The 22,192-nt window shown below is 40.7% G+C and overlaps 1 protein-coding gene across 7 annotated transcripts in view; it reads left to right on the top strand.

The window, feature by feature from the left end:
- Nucleotides 1-22,192, top strand: part of RALGAPA1 (Ral GTPase activating protein catalytic subunit alpha 1) — a 159,553-nt gene that overhangs the window by 115,820 nt on the left and 21,541 nt on the right. For all 7 annotated transcript variants that reach the window (XM_075843354.1, XM_075843352.1, XM_075843353.1 and 4 more), the window contains 2 exons: nt 7,355-7,513; nt 8,925-9,052. In XM_075843354.1, the coding sequence (XP_075699469.1) occupies nt 7,355-7,513; nt 8,925-9,052 (287 nt within the window). The remainder of the gene's footprint in view (nt 1-7,354; nt 7,514-8,924; nt 9,053-22,192) is intronic.

Below are 22,192 nucleotides of genomic sequence, written 5' to 3'. Positions count from 1 at the left end.
AATTGAGGGGGATGTGGCTTAGCAAAGGGATGGGGCTTTATAATTATTGTGTCCTATTGCAGACAGGGCAATACAGAAGGCTTCTTCTGCAGCCAGTTGTCTTACAGCCAGACAGAAGAAGGGGGAACTGACTGATCTCCCGGCACACAGATATGATTTTTTTTTTTACTATATTTCTCTAAAAGAATTAAAGAAGATGACATGAAGGGATGACTTGCTGTAATTTTTTTTATTTATTGTGTTTTTTTGACGTTTAGTTTTCAATTAAATCTCCACTCTCTATTGATAATGAGAGGACTCTGCTGACTCTCCCGGTCTACACAGCAAAGCGGACAAGTGAACTGCAGGAAATGTCAGCTTATTTTATGTGCTCCAGTGGGCAGTGTGAAAATTGAAATATTTTCGTTTTGATATATATATATATATATATATATATATATATCTCTGTATAGTCAGGAAAATATTCGAATTATATTCATATAATAAAAGAGATATCAGAAAATGGCAGGTTTTTATGTAAAGCAGGCTTGTAGATAGGAAGTACCGTCTGTCATTCAGCTGCCCATAGAAATCTTTATGAACGCCTTTCTGTCTTTTTGGAAAGCTCTGGCAGAGACATAATCTATATGCTTTATTACTGTAATGACCGAAAACATTTAGATTATTTATTTCCAATCAAAATGCATTCCTTGTGTCCTGGTAGATTTCCTCCGTAGCCTCTTCTGTCATGGCCTGCATTGCCTGTGACGGCGTCTATAAACATCGGTGCATCATACCATAGTGCTAGCAGCCAAAGTTCTGCCTTAGATTAGAACATTATTGGATCAAAATTGCATTTAGTTATGCCTCCAGGTTCCATTTACTTCACATTTCTCTTAGGTTCAGTTAGTACAAGGTCTGACAGCACAAGACATATCACATGAACCCAAACGAGAAGATGAGGTTACACAGCAGGACAGTACGTTGGAGATAAAGTCTTTCCAAGGAACATTTCAAGAGACAGAAACCTGATTGATATTGTGTTTAAAACATTCTGCGGGTGACCGCGAGTCATAAGTCTGTCATGTTAATTATATAGACCGGATGGTGAGGTCACTGTACCTTTAATCTGGCCATACACTATGTATTCAATGAAAATATGATCTGTTTAACCCCTTAAGGACGCAGCCTAGTTTGGGCCTTAAGGCTCAGAGCCCATTTTTCAAATCTGACATATTTCACTTTATGTGGTAATAACGTCGGAATGCTTAAACCTATCCAAGCGATTCTGAGATTGTTTTCTCGTGACACTTTGGGCTTCATGTTCGTGGTAAAATTTGGTCGATATATTCAGTCTTTATTTGTGAAAAATTGCAAAATTTAGAGAAAATTTACAAAAAATAGCATTTTTCAGAATTTAAATGCATCTGCTTGAAAAACAGACGGTTATACCACCCAAAATAGTTACTAGTTCACATTTCCCATATGTCTACTTTAGATTGGCATCGTTTTTTGAACATTCTTTTATTTTTCTTGGACGTTACAAGGCTTAGAACATAAACAGCAATTTCTCATATTCTTAAGAAAATTTCAAAAGCCTTTTTTTGAAGGTGCCAGTTCAGTTCTGAAGTGGATTTGAGGGGACTATGTGTTAGAAACCCCCATAAAACACCCCATTTTAAAAACTAGACCCCTCAAAGTATTCAAAACAGCATATAGAAAGTTTTTTAACCCTTCAGGCATTTCACAGGAATTAAAGCAAAGTGGAAATTAAATTTGCAAATTTCATTTTTTCTGCTGAATTTCAATTTTATTCAATTTTTTTTTAGTAACAGAGAAGGTTTTACCAGAGAAACACTACTAAATATGTATTGTCCAGATTCTGCAGTTTTTAGAAATGTCCCACATGTGGCCCTACTGCGCTCGTGGACTAAAACACAAGCCCTAGAAGCAAAGAAGCACCTAGTGCATTTTGAGGCCTCTTTTTTATTAGAATATATTTTAGGCAGCATGCCAGGTTTGAAGAGGCGTTGAGGTATCAAAACAATGGAAACCCACCAGAAGTGACCCCATTTTGGAAATTACACCCCTCAAGGAATTCATTTATGGTTTTTGTTATCATTTTGACCGCACAGTTTTTTCACAGCACCTATTTGAATTGGGCTGTGAAATGAAAAAAATGATATTTTTTCCAATAAAATGTCATTTTTGATCAAATTTTCTTATTTTCACAGGGAACAACATACCCCATTTTGTTGCCCAATTTGTCCTTAGTGCGGCAATACCCCATTTGTGGTGATAAACTGCCGTTTGGGCCCATGGGAGGGCTCAGACGGAAAGGAGCGCTATGTGTTTGTTGGAGTCCAGATTTTGCTGGATTGGTTTTCGGGTGCCATGTTGCATTTGCAGAGCCCCAGAGGTATCAAAGCAATGGAAACCCACCAGAAGTGACCCCATTTTGGAAACTACACCCCTCAAGGAATTCATTTATGGTTTTTGTTATCATTTTGACCGCACAGTTTTTTCACAGCACCTATTTGAATTGGGCTGTGAAATGAAAAAAATGATATTTTTTCCAATAAGATGTCATTTTTGATCAAAATTTCTTATTTTCACAAGGAACAACATACCCCATTTTGTTGCCCAATTTGTCCTTAGTGCGGCAATACCCCATTTGTGGTGATAAACTGCCCTTTGGGCCCATGGGAGGGCTCAGAAGGAAAGGACCACCATTTGGCCTACTGGAGCTTTTCTGGTGCTAAGTCATGTGTGCAGAAGCCCCTGAGGTACCAGTACAGTTGAAACCCCCGAGAAGTGACCCCATTTTAAAAACTACACCCCTTAAGACATTCATCTAGAGGTGTAGTGAGCATTTTGACCCCACAGGTACTGTGTAAAAGATAATGCGCAGCAGATGGTGCAGTGTGAGATTTGCAATTTTATATATGTATATGCCATTTCAGTGTCCAATATAGTGTGCCCAGCATGCGCCACCGGAGATATACACCCCTTAAATTGTAATGTGGGTTCTCCTGGGTACGACAATACCCTACATGTGGCTGTTATCAGCTGCCTGGGCATACGGCAGGGCTCAGAAGGGAAAGATGAGGGGGGTAAGCTGTGCGGAGTGCATCAGGGTAAATTGAAAATCAAGGGATGTATGATACATTTTAAAACAATCTTTTATACAGAGCCCTGGTTTTTCGGGACACGTGTCACATTGGTATATTGTGTTCTTCCTTATCCCCCTCTTATAGCAGACTCTGCACCTCTTTTGACTCTTTCCCTTTCCACCGGTTTGGGGACCTTCTCCTGGAAAGTGTTGCCCTGGTACGATGCGCCCCCCCTTCCTGGTCCCTAAAGATTAGATCTTGAAATTCCAGGAAAGTTCCCCTCTGGCCTGCACATCGACGTAGCACATACGCATTGTACAAAGCCATCTGTATGATGTGCCCGGCCAGCTTCTTATACCTCACCGCATGGCGCTGTAGGGCTTCAGGACTTGATTTGACAAGTCCATCCCTCCCATGTACCTATTGTAGTCCAGGATGCAGTCTGGTTTGGGGGTGGCCTTTCCTTCATATATCCTAAATCTGTAGGTATACCCTGATGCACTCTCGCAGCTTATACATCTTCACGCCATACCTTGCCCTCTTACCCGGCAGGTACTCGCGGAATTGAACCCTCCCTTTAAAATGTACCAGGGACTCATCAATAGAAAAACACTTCTCGGGGGTGTATGCTTGGGAAAACCGGGCACTGGAACGGTCTAATAGGGGTCTCCGTTTATACAAACGGTCAAAACTGGGGTCATCTCGGAGTGGGCACGGCTCATTATCAGTATAATGTAAGAAGCGAAGTATTGCCTCATTTATTTATTTTTTTAGGTTCCAGTTAATTTCTGAAGTTGCTTTGAGGGGCCCATATATTAGAAACCCCTATCAAACACCCCATTTTAGAAACTAGACCCCTCAAAGTATTCACAACAGCATTTAGAAAGTTTATGAACCCTTTAGGTGTTTCACAGAAATTTAGAGCAAAGTAGAGGTGACATTTACTCTTTTTATACCATTTTTTTTATAACACAAAAGGATTTATCAGAGAAACGCAACTCAATACTTATTGCCCAGATTCTGCAGTTTAGAGAAATATCCCACATGTGGCCCTCGGGCGGTAATGGACTGAAGCACCGGCCTCCGAAGCAAAGGAGCACCTAGCGGATTTTGAGCCCTCTTTTTTATTAGGCACCATGTCCGGTTTGAAGAGGTCTTGTGGTGCCAAAACATTGGAAACCCCCCAAAAGTGACCCCAATTTGGAAACTAGACCCCTTGAGGAATCCATTGTAGTTTTCTTGGGGTGCATGCGGCTTTTTGATCAGTTTTTATTCCATTTTTAGGTGGCGTGGTGACTAATAAACAGCAATTCTACTATTGTTTTTGTATACTTTTTTTTTTTACAGCGTTCACCGTGCGCTATAAATGACATATTCACTTTATTCTGCGGGGCGATACGATCACGGCGATACCAGATGTTTATAGTTTTTTTTTATGTCTTATGGCGTTTGCACAATAAAATACGTTTTGTAAACAATCATTCACTTTTTGTGTTACCTTATTCTAAGAGCCATAACGTTTTTATTTTTCAATCAATAAAGCCGTGCGAGGACTTATTTTTTGCGTAACGAACTGTATTTTCCATCAGTACCATTTTTAGGTACATGCGACTTTTTGATCTCTTTTTATTCCATTTTTTGGGAGGTGAAGTGACCAAACAATTGTGATTGTGGTACGGTTTATTAATATTTTTTTTTACGGCGTTCACCGTGCGGGATAAATAACAAAATAATATTGTAGTTCAGGCCGTTACGGACGCGGCGATACCAATTATGTATAGTTTATTTGTTTGTTTATATATTTTTATTAATAATAAAGGCCTGATAAGGGAAAAAGGGGGACTTTTACTTTTATTACTTTTAAAACTTTTATTTTCTTATTTTTACACATCTTTTTTTAACTTTTTTTTTACTTTATTACTTTGTCCCACTAGGGGACATGAGGGCAGGAGGCCCTGATCGCTATTCTAATACACTGCACTACATGCGTAGTGCAGTGTATTAGAACTGTCAGCTACTCACTGACAGCAAGCATAGTGGGTCCTGACGTTGTCAGGACCCACTAGGCTTCCGTCTATGGCATAGCCGGACGCCATTGTTTGGTGTCCGGTTGCCATAGTCACCATCGCCGGCCGCTATCGCGTAGCAGGCCGGCGATGGCAGCTTAACCCCTAAAAAGCCGCGATCTCTATAGAACGCGGCTTTTAAGGGGTTAATCAGCGGGGACACAGCGATCGGTCCCCGCTGTAGGAGCTGTGACAGCTGCTGAACAAGACAGCAGCTGTCACAGCTCCTGTATGTGTCGGGAGGACGGCCGAAACGGCCGTTACTCCCGAGACGTACTATTACGGCATGGAGCGCGAACGATACAGCTGCCATGACGTAATAGTACGTCAAGGAGCGGGAAGGGGTTAAACAATAGCAATGATCCTACTGAACTAAGAGAGGGAATGCGTACTTGGAGTAAAGGTCGGGAATTGTGAAAAACTGCGTTTTAATAAATGTGGCTAAGGCTATGTTCAGACTAAACAAATACGAGGCTGATTTCAAGAGAAAAAAACCTAAAATCCAGGCGTTTTTGGAGATTATTTTTGAAGCGTATTTCTAAAGTAATTTTTTTTTGAAGTGTCAATGTAAAACATCGGCTTGTAAAACAGGTCAAGATGTTAAATATCTCTTCGTTTTTACAAAGCCAATTTTTTTATTTAATAGCGTAAAAATACTCGTATGAACTACACAGAGTATTTCCCATTGATCTCATTGGGAAGCTGTTTGCAGACGTATTGCACGTGTATTTCGGACGCAATATGAGTGTTTTACACACGAAACAAGTCGTGCGAACATGAAGGTGTTTAAAACTTTAAACTTCAACTGTGAAATGCTCAAGCATCTGTTGGGGTATAAGTAAGGGAAGTGCTAGCAGGCACTCTGATTACAGCTCTGGGAGCATTTTTAATGCCTGGTCCATCTGTATAACACTGTCCACCCCTGCAAACGCAAAACTGGGGCTGATGGAGAGCAAACAAAGGGAGTTCCCTTACTTTACTTGAACCCAATTTGTGTACCAATCAGTATTGCCATAAGTGCAGTGGGGCAACTGTCCATCATGGTCACCCCTCGTGGATGATCACTCAGTCTCCGATGCTGTGCCCACATGATCACCACTCATGTGTGCTGCATCGACCACCAAGTGTGTGTGTGTGTGTGTGTGTGTGTGTGTGTGTGTGTGTGTGTGTGTGTGTGTATATATATATATATATATATATATATATATATACATATACATGCACACTTTATAGAGCAGGAAGGGGTGAACTTCAGTCAGTATCGCCACTTGTCATTTATTCTCATTTCAAGAGGACCATTTTTATTTAACTTTTCTGAACATATCTATTTTAGTAAATATTTGTGTTCCTCATGAAATAACAATTATGGTGCATCTTTTCTTAGGACTCTGTTTTGCAATTCCTCGGTTATTCCTCCTAGACCTTTATGAATAAATTGACAACTGGGTGATACCATTCCCCTTGTCAGATGGGTGTGTTCCTACACAATCTCACTCCGTCAGCACTGATTGGACAGTGTCAGTCTGTGTAGGGACACCCCCCAACTGGTAACACCCAGTTGTCAATTTAATCATAAATTCTAGGAGGAATAACCGAGGAATAGAACAAAGTATAGTTCTAAGAAAAGATGCTCCAGAACTGTGATTTCATGGGGTTACAATTACCAAAACAGACATGTCAGGAGAGGTAACCTGTCCTTTTTAATACCATCTCCCATCTCTTGATGATTATTTTACATTGATACCACCATTTCAGCTTCCACTGTCACTCAGCTTTTCCAGACCCCTGAATGATTAACCCAGCTATATCATGGATAGAACGGTCACTATTTAAAAGGGACATTCATGTTAATGTCTTCAGAATGGGAAGTAGTGTCACCATTTTGAAGCCTGGTTTTCCGATGTCTTGATGGGTCGTGCCGTCCTGATTTTCTCAGTATGTCCCGGAAGACGTGTGTGTGTGTGTGTGTGTGTGTGTGTGTGTAATCCAGTTATAAAAGTTTTGTTATTGTGTTCAGCTTGCGCCATTTCTCACATTCACACATTATTGTCTGCCTGTTCTTACAGGGCTTAACGCCGCAAAGTAGATTACATTTTCCCCGGCAAATTACATTTCATAACAGCTGGCTTTCATTTTTAGTCCCAATTATACTCATTCACTTTTTTACGTCTCTTTCAATTTCCTTTACCTCTGAAGCTTCGTCACCTCGGCAATGATGAAGTTCATATCGTATGGTCGGAGCACAGCAGAGAGTATCGCAGAGGTATAATACCCACAGAGTTTGGTGATGTGCTACTAGTCATCTATCCCATGAAGAATCATATGTTCAGCATCCAGATTCTGAAGAAACCAGAAGTAAGATACAACTTTGCTTCTTTATTTTTCTTTTATAATTAAAGGGCCACTAAATCTTTCTAGGGAAATGTGGAGATTCTCAGCCCTGGAGATGTGTGACTATAAAGTAGCGTTCATGGGGGACAGATTTTTCTTTATGAACTTTTTGTTAGTAATTCTATTGAACCCTTCAGTCAGTCTCTCTCCATCCTGAAATGGCAGATACCAGAGGATAATAGATTAAATTCAACTTCACAGATTTATGTAATTTTTTTCTGCGGGCATTAACGATTCCCCGTTCCTCCAAAATGAGGCACAATTAATAATTGTGGAGTGCCTATCTATGCTCCAAATGGCTAGATAGTCGAGATGCTTAATTTCACGGACATTTGTCATTAAGAATACATAACTATGTAAAAAGGGATAAGCCGGACTTTAAATTTAAAGGGGTTGTTCAGTTTTATGTAAAAAGCTTAGCTTTGTGTGACTAGTTCTGCAATTTTCTCATATAATGTTTGTATCTAATCCTCGTGCGTTTTCAGAATCTTTGCTTGCCTTCTTTGAATAGAAACGTTCATTAGAAACTGTTCCGGTCATGTGATCACACAGGTGATCGTCTCGTCACAAGACATCGCCCTGATTACTGCAGTGTAACGAACTCTGCCACTATGTGAGCATCTTATGAGCAGGAGAGATTTTCATTCTTTGGAAGTAAACAAAGGTTCCAATTCAATTAGAGTAGAGATCCTAAAAACTGAGGAATTGATACACAAAGTAAATTGAGAATTTTTCATTATCCATTAAATAACTTACCGTAATAAAAAAACAGAAAAGCCCTTTAAATGTCCCTTTTGAAGTTTCGAGTAATACGATACTGTCCCCTCACCCATTTCTTAGTGTAGAGCTATGTTTACACGGTTAGAAAATGCAGTAGTCATATGTGCCATGAAAAATCCGCAGCAGAAATTACGCAGATTTCTGCTGATCCGCAGCTATTCAGAGTGGAATCCGCCTCAATGCTGCAGATTTTAAAATCCACAATGGAATGCTTGCAGATTTTGTCAGGATTTAGATGCAGAATCTGCTTCCAAATCCTGACACAATCCACAAAGTGTGAACACAGCCTTTGCTTTTATTCTTCTGATACTCAACTTTTAAATCTGACATCCAAATACAGTACGAGATTCAGTTTGTGGGATTCATTGGAGGGATTGAGGCCCTGATTCTGTCATATTCGTACACCTGATGGTTTCTCTGTAGTAACTGTTAGTCTTTAACGCAATGGGCAATGTATACCCAAAAGTGGAGCTTCCCCTTTAGTAATCCAGCCTGATCGAGGGACCTTAGAAGATCACCCAAATCATAACACTTACCTTAGCGGATAACAACTGTTCCTTTTGTTTCAGTGTAACACTTTTTTTTCCCGATGCAGATCCCGTTTTTTGGACCACTATTTGATGGAGCCATTGTGAATGGCAAAATTCTTCCTGGCTTGGTTCGGGCAACCGCCATTAACGCTAGCCGAGCGCTTAAATCTCTCATCCCACTGTACCAGAACTTGTATCCTTTCTATGTATAGCACAGGAGTGGAGTAAATGTTTGGGTTTTGGAAAGATGGAGTCTGTCGCTAGGGTATATCGTCTTCTCACCCAAAATACATTGCTAGTGCAAATTGTGTGTCATCGGTTTTAGATTACTTGTGTTTGACAAAGCAACTTACATGTAGGGACAAGAAAAGCTGACAGCGGTGTCATCCTCCTCCCCCACCTCCCTGAAATTACCCAACTGTGATGAGGGCCACACATGCTGATCGCCGCGGGTCTAGCTCTTGGCACCCCTGGCAAACAGCTGATTTTGCGGGTGAGACGACCCATTTAATAAAAAGCAAGTTAGAGCTGATGGTTTCATACAAAATAGAAATATGAACTCCTTAAAACCTACTAGTCTAACAGATTGACTTTGTGCAAGCATTATCCGGTGACATGAGGATGAGGAGATAGAACTATGGGCTGATGGACCCGATCCCCATCTATCGTGGGCAGATCATAAACTTCACACTCCGCTGTCCATGTAGCATTTAAATTGTAGGCCCTTTGTCAGACAGTATAGAGATATACCCTTTACTATGTATTGGCAGTACTGATTGGACAGTGTCAGACTGTGCAGGGACACACCCCAAATGATAAGAGGAATAGCAACACCCAGTTGTCAATTTATTGATATATTTCCAGGAGGCATAACAGAGGAACTTCACAACCATTCTAAGAGAAGATGTTCCTGAATTGTTATTTTATGTAGAATACAAGTATTTACTCTAGCACACAAGTCAGGAGAGGTGTCGGGTCCTTTTTTTAATACTCCTTGTGGAGATGTAGATTGACTTGAAATACCAGACCAATGTTTTTTGTGCGGGACAATACTGGTAGTGGCTATTTGCAAAGTGGTAACTTTTTTTGTTATACACTTTCACTGGATTTTATAGGGGTTTCTGTATATGCAAGTAAATTAAATGCATCACATAAACACAAAAATTTAAACCGCACATTCCCAAAAATTAAACTAAAGCCTTATTCACACGAACGTGTCCGTTTTGCGTGCGCAAAAGTTCAGTGTGACGTGTATATGGTGCGTGGCTGCGTGATTTTCGCGCAGCCGGCATCATTATGACACTCCCTTTTTATGTGACAACATAGTAAAGAAGGAGGGGATTTTATGTTTCCCTTCTCTACCAGCTTCTTTTCCAGCTGTAGCGCGAATCACCCGGAAGTGCTTCCGTGTGCCGTGCTTGATTTGCACGCACCTATTGACTTCAAGAGGTCGCCTTGTCGTGGCAGGTGGGCTAACACTTTTTGATCAAAATGTGCACTAAGAACCTCCCTATTTGTAGGTAGATTGAGCTTTAGTGCATATCTATTTATATTTAGTGGTTTAGGTGGCATTAGTGTTGCAGGGTGCTGTCGCCATTTTTTTATATCTGCTATTGACTTCAATGGGTGCGTGCTGCACGAAACACGGGCAAGTATAGGACATGTGGTTAGTTTTACGCAGCGCACATACGCTGTGTGAAAATCACGGACAGTGTGAACGGCCCCATTCACTAACATAGGTCCGTGCGACGCGCGTGAAAATCACGCGCGTATCACGGAGGTATAACACTTTTGTGTGAATAAGGCCTAAACGTGTATACAAGCACAAGAACACCTGTGACTGCAAATGTATACAGCACACAAGAAAATGGCGACCGGACACTGCGAACACTAATGCCACCTAAGTCGCTAAATATAAATAAATATGCATTACTGCTAAATCTACTTACAATAGCGAGGTTCTTAGCGCACATTTTGATCAAACTGTGTGAGCCGACCTGCCGCGACAAGGCAATGCATATTTATTTATATTTAGTGGCTAGCTCCTTTGTTTCATTTTGTTGGCATGTACTGTTCAAACTTTTGTGTTTATGTGATTCATATATGTGGGGTTAGTGACTGCCTCCATTTTTGATCTTGCGCTCCTTCCATTCCGCCCTGGATGATTTAAATTTGTTTAATGCTGGTTCCTACCATCCCCAGATATATATGTAGGCTTAGTCCCAGTTCTGGGTGTATGTGCAGCGTAGGTTTCCACCTTATAGAGGTCGTCTTGTCGTGGCAGGTGGGCTCACACAATTTGATCAAAATGTGCGCTAAGAACCTCCCTATTGTAAGTAGATTTAGCAGTAATGCATATTTATTTATATTTAGTGGCATTAGTGTTTGCAGTGTGCTGTCGCCATTTTCTTGTGTGCAGTAAAGTAAATGCCCCCTTCCAGTGATCACTACAGTAGACCATGTTTATGCCAGTAACTTCTCTGAGCGATCTTTGACTTCTACTCTCTAAAAGATAAGGACTCAATAGGACTGACTTAGATAATTGGTCTTCAGCATACTGCCTTGGCAGAAAGTGAATACAGTCTCCGGTGCACGACACAGAAAATAAGCTTTTTTTTTTCTTAATAAACAGACTTATTATTTGACTCCCTGTTAGAAAAAAAGGGTAATTGTGCTAGAAGGAGATCTCCCCTCCATTCTTCTAAACCACCTAGATTGACGTTTTTTAGGCAGATATTCAACTTTCTACTGTTGAAAAAAAAAATAATGATTTGCCAAACTCCTTTAAGGCCTTGTTTTTAGTGCAGTAAGAGTTTTAACAAATGTGTATTTGTGCTCCTGAGCGAAATAGGCCGTTTATTGATCGCAAGTAGCTTCTTGGATCAATCAGACAGAATTACAGCAATCTGTCTCTATCACTGCCCGTGGCTCTGGCTCTGAGGTCTCTCGCCCTCCCCAAGCTCTCATCTAGGGAGTGTGCCAGCTTTTTCCAAACCTCTAAGCTGCTACATTTTGTCTCCAGTGCCCACTTTTAACAGCTGCCTCCTGCAATTACAATGAGAAGGTACAACAGGCAGTGATCGGAGGAACAATTGCGCCTTTTTGAACCAGCCGGAGATGCTTTGGTGTCAGCCAGTTGTGTAATACTTACCTGTTGATAGATGGCTTATTTTTCCTCTGTGATAATTTCTTTAAAAGCCTCGGAGTTCAGCAAAGACCCAGACTGCATTGTTGTCCTTGACCTTTCCATGGCATTATTTCTGGTACTAAAGGGGTTCATACACCCCTCTTCTACTGTAACCGTTAGGCCGCCTGTTAGTTACTGAACTGTATATGTTGCCAGAATACGTTTTTTTTGTTGTTTTTTTTAACCGTTTCCTTTCATCTTTTACGTACATTTTACAAGCGCTATAACTTAAACTGGAGGTAGAGCAGCTGTTGATTTCCCTTACATGTCTAATAGACAGTGAATATTGGGCTAAATTATCTTGATTAGTGTCATTTAAGTAATCCATACACCTCCGCTGATAATACAAACATCTGTAATTGGTCAGAATCTGGGTAAATAACTTTTTTTTGTGTGTGTTTACATTTGTTCCTTTATTTGCCAAGTGTTATAATTGCTGGAATAACACAGATTATGTTATTCATGCCAGCTCTAGGTCGTGGATATAGGAAAAGAAATTAAAAAATAATTGTAGCAATAAAGGATCAAAACGAGTTAAAAACAAAATAAAAATAAAAAATTGTACAACCCAGCCAATCCATATTACCATCAACCAACCTACAGGGTATCATTGCATTTTGCATGGCCGTAAAAGAAATAAAGTATGTAACCCCAAACCCTCAATTGTCTCCGCATCCCTATCCCTATCTGGGGTTTACAATTATTCCCCAAAAAAAAATGCAGTATTGATAAACCTGAGTCAAAAAGATGGTTCGTATTTTTGGGGGTAGATTTGGTTAAATTCTTTTTTTAGTACAAATAAAAACAAATACTTTTTTGTGTTTTTTTGGAACAGTAAAGTCTTATCTATTCTGCTATAATACTTTCTCAGGGGCTGGAGGAGCAGCAGGATCAAAATTAAATAATAGAATTAAGTATTTTGCTGTTATTTTATTATTTGTTGTAGTTATTATTATGATTTTTATATTTTTGAAATTTTTTAAAATATGTTTCATAAAGCTTAGGTTGTGTCAGCTGTGGAAGTAACATTTCAGTGCTTGGTATGTTGCCCGCATTGTTGTACCGGACCTTGAGACATTATTCTTTACTGATGACGCTTTGTGGTCTCCTCACATCTGCTGACAATAGGAAAACAAGGTATTCCCCATTTTAGGAGCCCAATGCTGTTTTCACATTGCCATGCCTATGACAAAGGCATGTACAATTTGTAGGGATGCGTCCTTCTCAGAGACCCAAGAGGCCAACCATTGGCATATGTTCCAACCAGATAGCAGAGCTTGGCTTGGTTCTCTTGATGAGAATCTAAATCTGTGTCTTTGTTCTTGTAGACACCAATCAGGGGAAGCCGGAGCTTCATCTCAGTGGGAAGAGATGACCGCCAAGGTTCACAATAGTAGCATTGTGCTGTTGCAAATTTCTCAAAACAGCTTGACAGATCCTAGAAGACGGGGGTCAGAGAATGGGAGGAATCTGTCTCCCAGCACCATCTGCAGGTTATAACCTGGGATTCTACATGCTGACAGAAATGAGGGGAAAATGAGATTTGTGATAATTACGAAGGCTTGGATTGGCGTTAAAAATCTGTCCTCTTGCCCCGTCTCACATTGACCTTTCATTTGCAGTGGGAAGAAGCCATAAGAAGCTTATTTGGCCAGGGTCGTAATTTGCCTACCTATCAAGATTATGGGGATTCTTGAGTGCAGTGTTTATGCATAAAGTCTTGTCTAGTGTTACATTGAGGGACAAACGTTTCTGCCATACCAGAAAAAGAAAAATCTTTGGTCACATTTTTGCATTCCTATGTAGTAATCTTAATGTACAATATGAAAAATAGAATATATCGACTATCCACTCTTGCATGAAACATATGTTGGTTTTATTTGTTATATATCCAGCACAAATTCAGGTTCGAAATTAAAAAAAAATAAAAAAATCCTGGACAACTTATTTAACAACTCATAAAAACCATATAAGAGCATTTTGTCATTATTAAAAAAAAAATTAAAAAGGGGGGGACCCCCTGATCAAAACCCATTTCTGCTAGCAACAATTAGGGGCTTGATCAGACACCACTCTCTGATGTATCTGGCTGTTTTCGTTTATTTTACCTTTTTTTTTTTTTTTTTTATATTATTATTATTAGAATTTTTTTACAGTGCATTGCTTTTTATATTGTTTTTTCCACCATTAAAGTAGCTGATCCTGGTGGAGTATCCACCACAGGACCCACCTGTTTCCAAGTGACCCATCATGGAATTTTTCCTCTTTTTAGATTGTCAGATATATATTCGTACTATATACAAGATCGGACACAAACATCTCTTCATTACTTGAGAAGGTAATATACTGGAGGCCATTTGTACCTCTTATTGCAGTATATATTATATTTCTGTCCAGATTACTGTTCCCAAACCTAAGCCAGCTGACCCCTAGAGGCACATTGTGCATTAGTTTAAACTAATATGCTCCTTATCAGCCGGACCGAGGCGGTGATCCTCGCTGTCATTTGTCACAGCTCACTTTAAGTAATAAAATCAAACTTTGTGCACGTTCATAATAATTACGAGATTCAATTGAGCCTGGACGTGATTGTCTTACGCATAGATGCAGATAAGCCCTAAGTAATTCACCTTATAATGATGTAGACAGCTGAATATGCTTGTGGCTGCGATGCTTGGGTGGAAGCTTAGCTGTGGATTAACAAAAGTGCAAGCTTTTCTGGACAGATTGCCTGTCTGCTGCTTCTTCCACACACTACGGTGCTTGGTGAACAGTTAACTAGGTCACACTTACTGGTTGGCTCTCCGCCCAGTAAACAAAGTGGTCTGGTGGCACATTATAAAACTAATGGTTGCCTTATAGGAAGGGCGGTCGTGTGATCTTGCACACATTTTGAATGTTTTTATGTAGCTTATTTTATACTGTTTATTATATTTATATCTACAGCATTTTGTACTATTCTTTTGGTTGTTTTACAGTCTTTTGGTCTACTTCATGGGTAACATGATACCTAAACGGGGTTGCCTGATTTAGAACCGGGCTGTTAAAACGTTTTCTACTGGGGCTTTAACATCCGTGATCAAAGTACATGGCAAAAAAAATATCAAAAAATTGCTCAATTTCTTTCATTTGTGACCTGAATTATATATAAATTATAATAATCACAAAAGGAGTCCGTTATGTTACTAAATCAGAGATTGGCGCCACTAGAGAAAGGACTGCTTATGATCACTTCCGTCAAAACGGACTCCACAACTGTGCTTCACCAACATTTATGGGGGGATGTCGCTGGTGAGGCCGACCTCATAGGTTGAGAAGCGCTGCTTAAAAAAAAATTAAAACAAAATATTTTCAAATACCCGATTAGTAAATTCTGTATTAAAACAAGGGGATCCCCCATTCAGGGCGCTCATCTGTAAGTCAGAGAAAAAAGTGGATACAAAGAACGCCTCTTGCTATGGAAGACCCGGCGCGTCCACTCATAGTCACGTCAGCCCATTGTTTTCACTGCGAACTATGTCATGTGTTTCCACTTCGGTAGCGTTGCAGGGAAATTAAAGACTTGTTACCTGGTCCCCCTGCAGATTGCCAAATCCCAACAGCAGGATACTCTGTGATGGACTTATTGTTGGGGTACCCTTCTAACAAATAGACAAACGCTCTGATTTGTCCAAAGTAGACAACCCCGTTAAGGCCAGGATCACACGCAATTTTGATGCAGTTTTTGGCTCCGTTTTTTGAGAAATGGAAACAAAAGAAAGAAGATTCATCAGTCCCTTCCTTATACCTTTCCTTCCTTTTGGATCCACTCCTGGTTTTGGCCCAAAAAAAGGGAGCTACAAATTGCACCAAAAACTGCATCAAAATTGTGTGTGATCTTGGCCTGACTGCAGTCTTTACACTGCCCATTCCAGTTGTCATCAGGCTTTCTAGAGAGGTTAGATGGTTTATAAATGCTATGCAAAGTTAAATGCCCTTACCCCGCTGTTCTGTTAGTGTTGTCCTCATTCTTCACCATACTTAGGCTACATGCACACGACTGTTTGTATTTTGCGGCTTGTAAACAATGGATCCGTGGTCCGTTCTTTGCGGTCTGTGTATCCTTCGCATCCATTCTGTATGTTCCATAGTTTTTCACGTCGCGGACGAGACCGAGCTGCAAACACACACCGGAATAGGACCTGTTCCAAGTTTTGCGTCTCTATCCCACAGCCCTCGTGTGCATGGGGCCATTAGAAATAAATGGGTCCATGTGCTTTCCATTGAACAACAGCACACGGACATCAAACAAAAGTGGTGTGTATGGGGCCTTATTTACATATTCTCGCATTTACCTGTATCCCTTATATCTACACCACGTTCTGGCATTTATGAACCAGGGCAACAATGATGATCATGCCCACATCTCTTCCAGATAGAAGAATGCAGCTGTGCCTGGAGTTGTGGGAGAATGATTACAAATATTTTTATAAAGATATTTTATTTTTAAATAAAATGTGATTATCACCTGTATGTAGTGTTGGTGGGGTTGCAATCTATGGGAGCCTTCTAGGGTCGCTTATTAAAATGTAGGTTCTTCTTTCAATATGACTCTACAGTTTATAAGGAGGAATAAGTGGTTGAGTACCTTAATCCCTAAGGACGCGTATGTTTCCATTTTTGCCTCACTGCATTCATTCCGCCATATATATAGATTTTTTCACGGACATTGCTGGTCTTGTGTTTTTGCAATTCGGGTGTATTCTTTTTGTATTTTTTTGTAGTTCTACGAGAACCTTTATATTTTTTGTGGGGAGGGTTGTTTGTGTTTAACACATTTTTTACTTTTTTATTTAAAAATTTTTTTTTTATATAATAACTGTGTTCCATTTCCTTACTGTCTGTGCATGTAAAATGCACAGGCAAATGGGATCACACAGGACAGCCCTGTGTGCAAATGTTAGGCCATCATCCCTGGCTACGGCTACTGCTGGGCCTGGAAATCCTGTCTAGTAAAGCCCCCTCCCTTGTGATGTCGCAATCAGTGACTGAGGTTAAATGGGTGGTCTCATTACAAACATTGATGGGCATATCGCTAGGCTATACCATTGATGTCCGATCAATGGGGATGTGACATCTAGGAGAGCGGCGTGCCACTGCGTCACATCTCTGCTCTGCATTTGTTCTAGGCCAGATGGTCCGCTCTTTATGATGAATAACCAATATGTTATCAATATTTGTACAGAGACAGCCACTTTAATCATATTAACCTGCCAAATACTTAGCTAAATGTAAGATTAAACAAAATGATTACATTGTTGAGATGTTGTACTGCCAATTTAGGCCTAATTCACACGAGCGTGTTTGGCTCGTGATAAACGGACCGCATGTCGGACGCATTTCCCAGACTGAACACCGTGAAGGGAGCCGGGCTCCTATAGCATCATAGTTATGTATGACACTAGGTGTCTCGCTGCGGAAATACTGTCCCTTGCTGAAAACATGATTACAGTACGGGACGTTTTTCCCCGAGTCGAGGCAGTGACTTCTGGCATCGTACATAACTATGATGCTTGGAGCCCGGCTCCCTGCACTGTGTTCAGTCCAGAAAATACTGCCGACATATGGTCCATACATCACGGACCGAATATTCTCGTGTGTGGAAAGCCTTAGGGCTCATCCACACGCTGCGGAATTGCGGACAGAAAAAATGCAGCAGAATACAGCAACAGCACAGTGGATGAGATTTAACAAATGTCATCCACACACTGTGTAAAAATTCTGAGCCGAAATTTACCTCCGGTGCGTATTTTTCAGACCGCAGCATGTCAATTCCTGCTGCGGAATGTGGACAGAATTGCTGCGTTTTTCAGAGGAGATGTCACCATCTCCCAGCGTTGTGAAAAACGCAGCAAAAATATGCACCATTCTCTGCCTTAAAAAAACGCAGGAAATGGTGCGTTTTTGCCGTAGCGGAATGTCAGCATTTTTCAACGGAATTGCTGCAAAAATTCTCTGCAGCAATTCCGTTGTGTGTGGACAAGCCCTAAAAGTGGTTGAACAGGATTATAAAAACTTGGCTACTTTCTATCAAAAATAGTGTCACAGCTGTCCACAGGTGGAGAGTGGTATTGCAGCTCAGCCCAATTCACTAACAGATCTGAGCTGTAATACCCGACACAACCCACGGACCGTTGTGGTGCTGTTTTAGAAGTAAGCAGCCATGTTTTACTAATCCTGTACAATCCCTTTAAAAGGAAATGTATTTTTTTTCAGTTAAACAATTATTATTTAAGTGATTACACATTGTTTGAATTTTTTCACGAGTCAGGAAATATTATAAATTAGATTCTAATTTATAACATTTCCATGTGCTGGGCACTAGAGGGAGCAGTTCCCAAAATTGCAGCATGGTCAATGTGGTAAAGCAACCTCATTGATTTATGCTGCAAATTTGGGGTGGACACACTCTCTCTAGTGTCCTCACACAATCCCCCCTCCCTTCTTCTGGCTAGTGTCAGGAGAAGGAGGTGTTTGAATCTTCAAACCTTCTACACTTTGTGCCGCCATTTTCTGAGCGACTGCACAGTGTAGGAGGATTAGACACGGCTCAGCAGACAGTATCACACGAACATAATACACACATCACATACACGAACATAAATTACCTGCCGCCTCCACCGGTCTATGCTCCTATTCCTTGCGCATGAACATTTGGCCGGAAGCCGCGGCCGGAAGTCGTCATCTGGCAGCAGCTTCCGGTCCACATGAAAATGGCACAGGATTTTGCTCTGCGAACCTGCATGCGCTGTTCCCACACAGGTGGTGTATGCTTCTGAGAATGGAACGGCTCCCGTTCGCATTCTCTATGGGGTTGTATGTGCCGTATTCCATCTCTGTATGTGTCGTTAATAGAGTTGAACATGAGAACACAAATAAATAAAATTTAAAAGCAATATGATAAAAAAAAAAACAATCATGACACCTTCCCTTTAAGCTGTATTGGTTTTCATTATTAGCATTTCATATCTTTTTGGTAAACAGGGTTACTGTAGGAGCACAAAGTATTTTTTTCATTATCAATGTTACGGTTATGATGGTCCTGTGGCAGGCATTTTATGTTATTATTTTATGTTCATATTTAGGCTGAGTCCCAGAAAATGACAGTAAATTGCTATAAAATCATGTTGGAATTTTTGTAATTGTGATTTACGGTAATTTACTGACCCATTATTTGTACCTTGGCACTTGAGAATTTCTGAGAAAAATATCACAAATTTGGGCACACTGACAAAAAGGTTCACCACCTCTGCACTAGGGAGACATTGTGAATGGAGCTGTCTAAAAGTAGACAATCCTTTTAAGTAATAATATAATAATGAGGAGTTCTACAAGTATGTCACTGTGTTTTGTTGCCGATGCGTGATTTTTTTAGCAAGGTTTTAAAGTTGCATTCAGACCAGCAGCTTCTCGTTCCTGCTGTAGGATTCATCAGCTGTTGGAAATTCAGTAACGCAAGGGTAAATAGTGTGAAGACCGGCATTCCACCAAAATTAGAGCTTTGTAGATTACATTTTACTTTTTGCATACCTATTCGACATCCAATTTGTGTTTCATTCTGCGGTCGTCAGATTGGATATGTCATAGCTTTGTTTGTAAAGACTTTTTTTTAATTCGATCAGGTCAGCCCCTTTTTACCCCTTAATACCGAAGGTATTTTAAACCTTAAAGGGGTTGTCCACTACCGAACAACTGATGACCTATCCACCAGATATCATCGGTGCGGGTCCAACACCCGGACCCCGTACCGATAAGGGAAAAATTGGGTTTTAATACTTTTTTTACTTGGGACTTATATTGATTTACAAACTTTTTTTATTAGTCACACTAGGAGATTTTACTGTGCGATCTTGTGATCGCTTTTATAATACACTGCAATACTTCTGTATTGCAGTGTATTATTTATTACCTGTCAGTGTAAAACTGACAGGCATCCGTTCGGCTGTCTCTGGCAATCGCTAAAGGCAGACCTGGGTGCCTTTGTTAGGCCCCCGGCTGCCACTAAAACCATTGACGTCCCACGATTGCATCCCCGGTGTGCTGAGGGGGTGAGCCCCCTCCCTCTAAAACCACTCCATTGCGGCGGTCGCTATTGACTGCTGCATCTGAGGGATTAAATGGTCTCCGATCGATGCCCTAAAGCCCGAGGCTGCCCGATGTGGGAAAATTTCTTCTGAAGTGCCACCGTGAAAAGGCGGCGCTTCAGAAGAACTACCCTGAACAGCCGCCGTAAAAACACTATACAGCGGTCATTAAGGAATTTAATGTCTGTCTGTGTGATCGCACATATATTACTAGGACGTCTGTCCTTTTAGCCAATTGTGCCAGTTTGAGAGACCTCTGGTTTCATGTGGCATTTAAAGTGGTCACATTAAGTTGAACTGGTTTACTGACCTGAATAGCGCTGTCTCCCCGATTCCAGCGCAGTTTTTTTTTTTCTGGACCCCTCCATTCCATAGAAATAGGGAGCCAAAATGGAACTCTTTCTGAAGAGTTTTTGATAACGAATGAGACTAGGCAGGGTTGTCCCCTGTCCCTTTTGATTTTCATCCTTTCTATGGAGCCATTAGCTCAAGCTATTAGACAACATTCAGACATTCATGGGGTACGAATAGGAGATCACTCTCATTGCATTTCTCTTTATGCAGATGACATAATATTAACTCTGGAAAAACCGGAATTATCCTGATCAGCGGCCTTTAAGCTCATACAAGAATTTAGTGTCTTATCATTTTACACGGTTAATATGGGAAAATCACAGGCTATGCCTTTAAATTGCTCACCTTCAGATCTGCTTTCCCTGCAGTCCAGCTTTTCTCTAGATTGGCAACAGAACCAAATTAAGTACTTGGGGATAAATATCACTTGCAAAGTTTCGCAGTTATATTTGGCCAATTATTCTTCTATGTTGTCGCAAATAGAACTTGACTTGATGCAGTTGGCAACGCATGAAGTCTCATGGATAGGCAGAATAGCTGCGTTTAATATGTTGGTGCTTCCGAAAAATTATTTTATCTTTTCCGGACGCTACCGATCAAAATGCCCTTATGTTTTTTCACTAAGGCACATAGATTGCTTACCTCATATATCTGGAAGGGGGGTAGACCACGTATAGCAGCAAGACTATTGAACAAGGAGAAAACAACTGGAGGCCTGAGCTTGCCCAATATTCACCATTATTACCTGGCCACTCCGATATCTCAATTGAAGTAGTGGTGGAGGGGTGACTCTTCCCAACATTGGGTCCATATTGAAACCACATTTGCACCTATACATAATTTAAAGGCTCTTTTAATAATCGGATTAAATCCTTGCTTGCCAAAATTATCTCTACCATATTTCCTGTCAACATCTCTACAGAACTGGATAAAATTTCATTCCCATTGTATAACATCTTCATTTTCTCTACTCCCTTGTTCACCCATAGAGGCTCTCGAGCTCCTTCTCCCTGACTTGGATCTCCGCTCCTGGAAGAACGGGGGCTTTGACTCAAATAATATCCCTTATGGTTAATGACCAATTGCTACAATTTGGCTCCCTCCATGACCGGTTTGGTATTCCACATTCCGATTTTTACAAATTCCTTCGAATTAGACATCTCTTACAATCTGATTGTCCATTTACGGTCACAGCTAATTCTGATATATTCCAGTTATGGTCTCAGCCTGCGATACAACTTAAAGGCTTGCGTCCTTTATATGACCTCTTAGGATCAAAAGCTAATTTTGAAAAGTCTTCCCCTTTCTTGGCCTGGGAGAGGGAGCTCGCACGAGTTTATTCCCCATCTACATGGACATATTCTCTCGCCTTTGCAGCAAAACACCTGAAGTGTACTTTGCATTATGAGTCAGTGATGAAGACTATGCTTCGATGGTATTATACTCCTGATAGACTTCAGCATATGTATCCTAATGCTTCCCACTATTGTTGGAGAACTTGTGGGGGCAGAGGCACCCTTCTCCACATTCTATGGAACTGCCCGTTGATCAAAAATCTTTGGGACTCTTCGTTCCTTTTTTTGTCAAGCCTTATAGGGACTCCCATTGCTCCTTCCCCATCGCTAGCATTGCTTTTTCTAAACCTTAACAATATACCGGCTGAGTATAG

This window comes from Rhinoderma darwinii, chromosome 12, assembly GCF_050947455.1.
Source record: "Rhinoderma darwinii isolate aRhiDar2 chromosome 12, aRhiDar2.hap1, whole genome shotgun sequence".
In the NCBI taxonomy this organism is placed as follows: Eukaryota; Metazoa; Chordata; class Amphibia; order Anura; family Rhinodermatidae; genus Rhinoderma; species Rhinoderma darwinii.
Note: the sequence above shows the minus strand (reverse complement) of the source record. Positions and strands in the feature narration are given on the sequence as shown.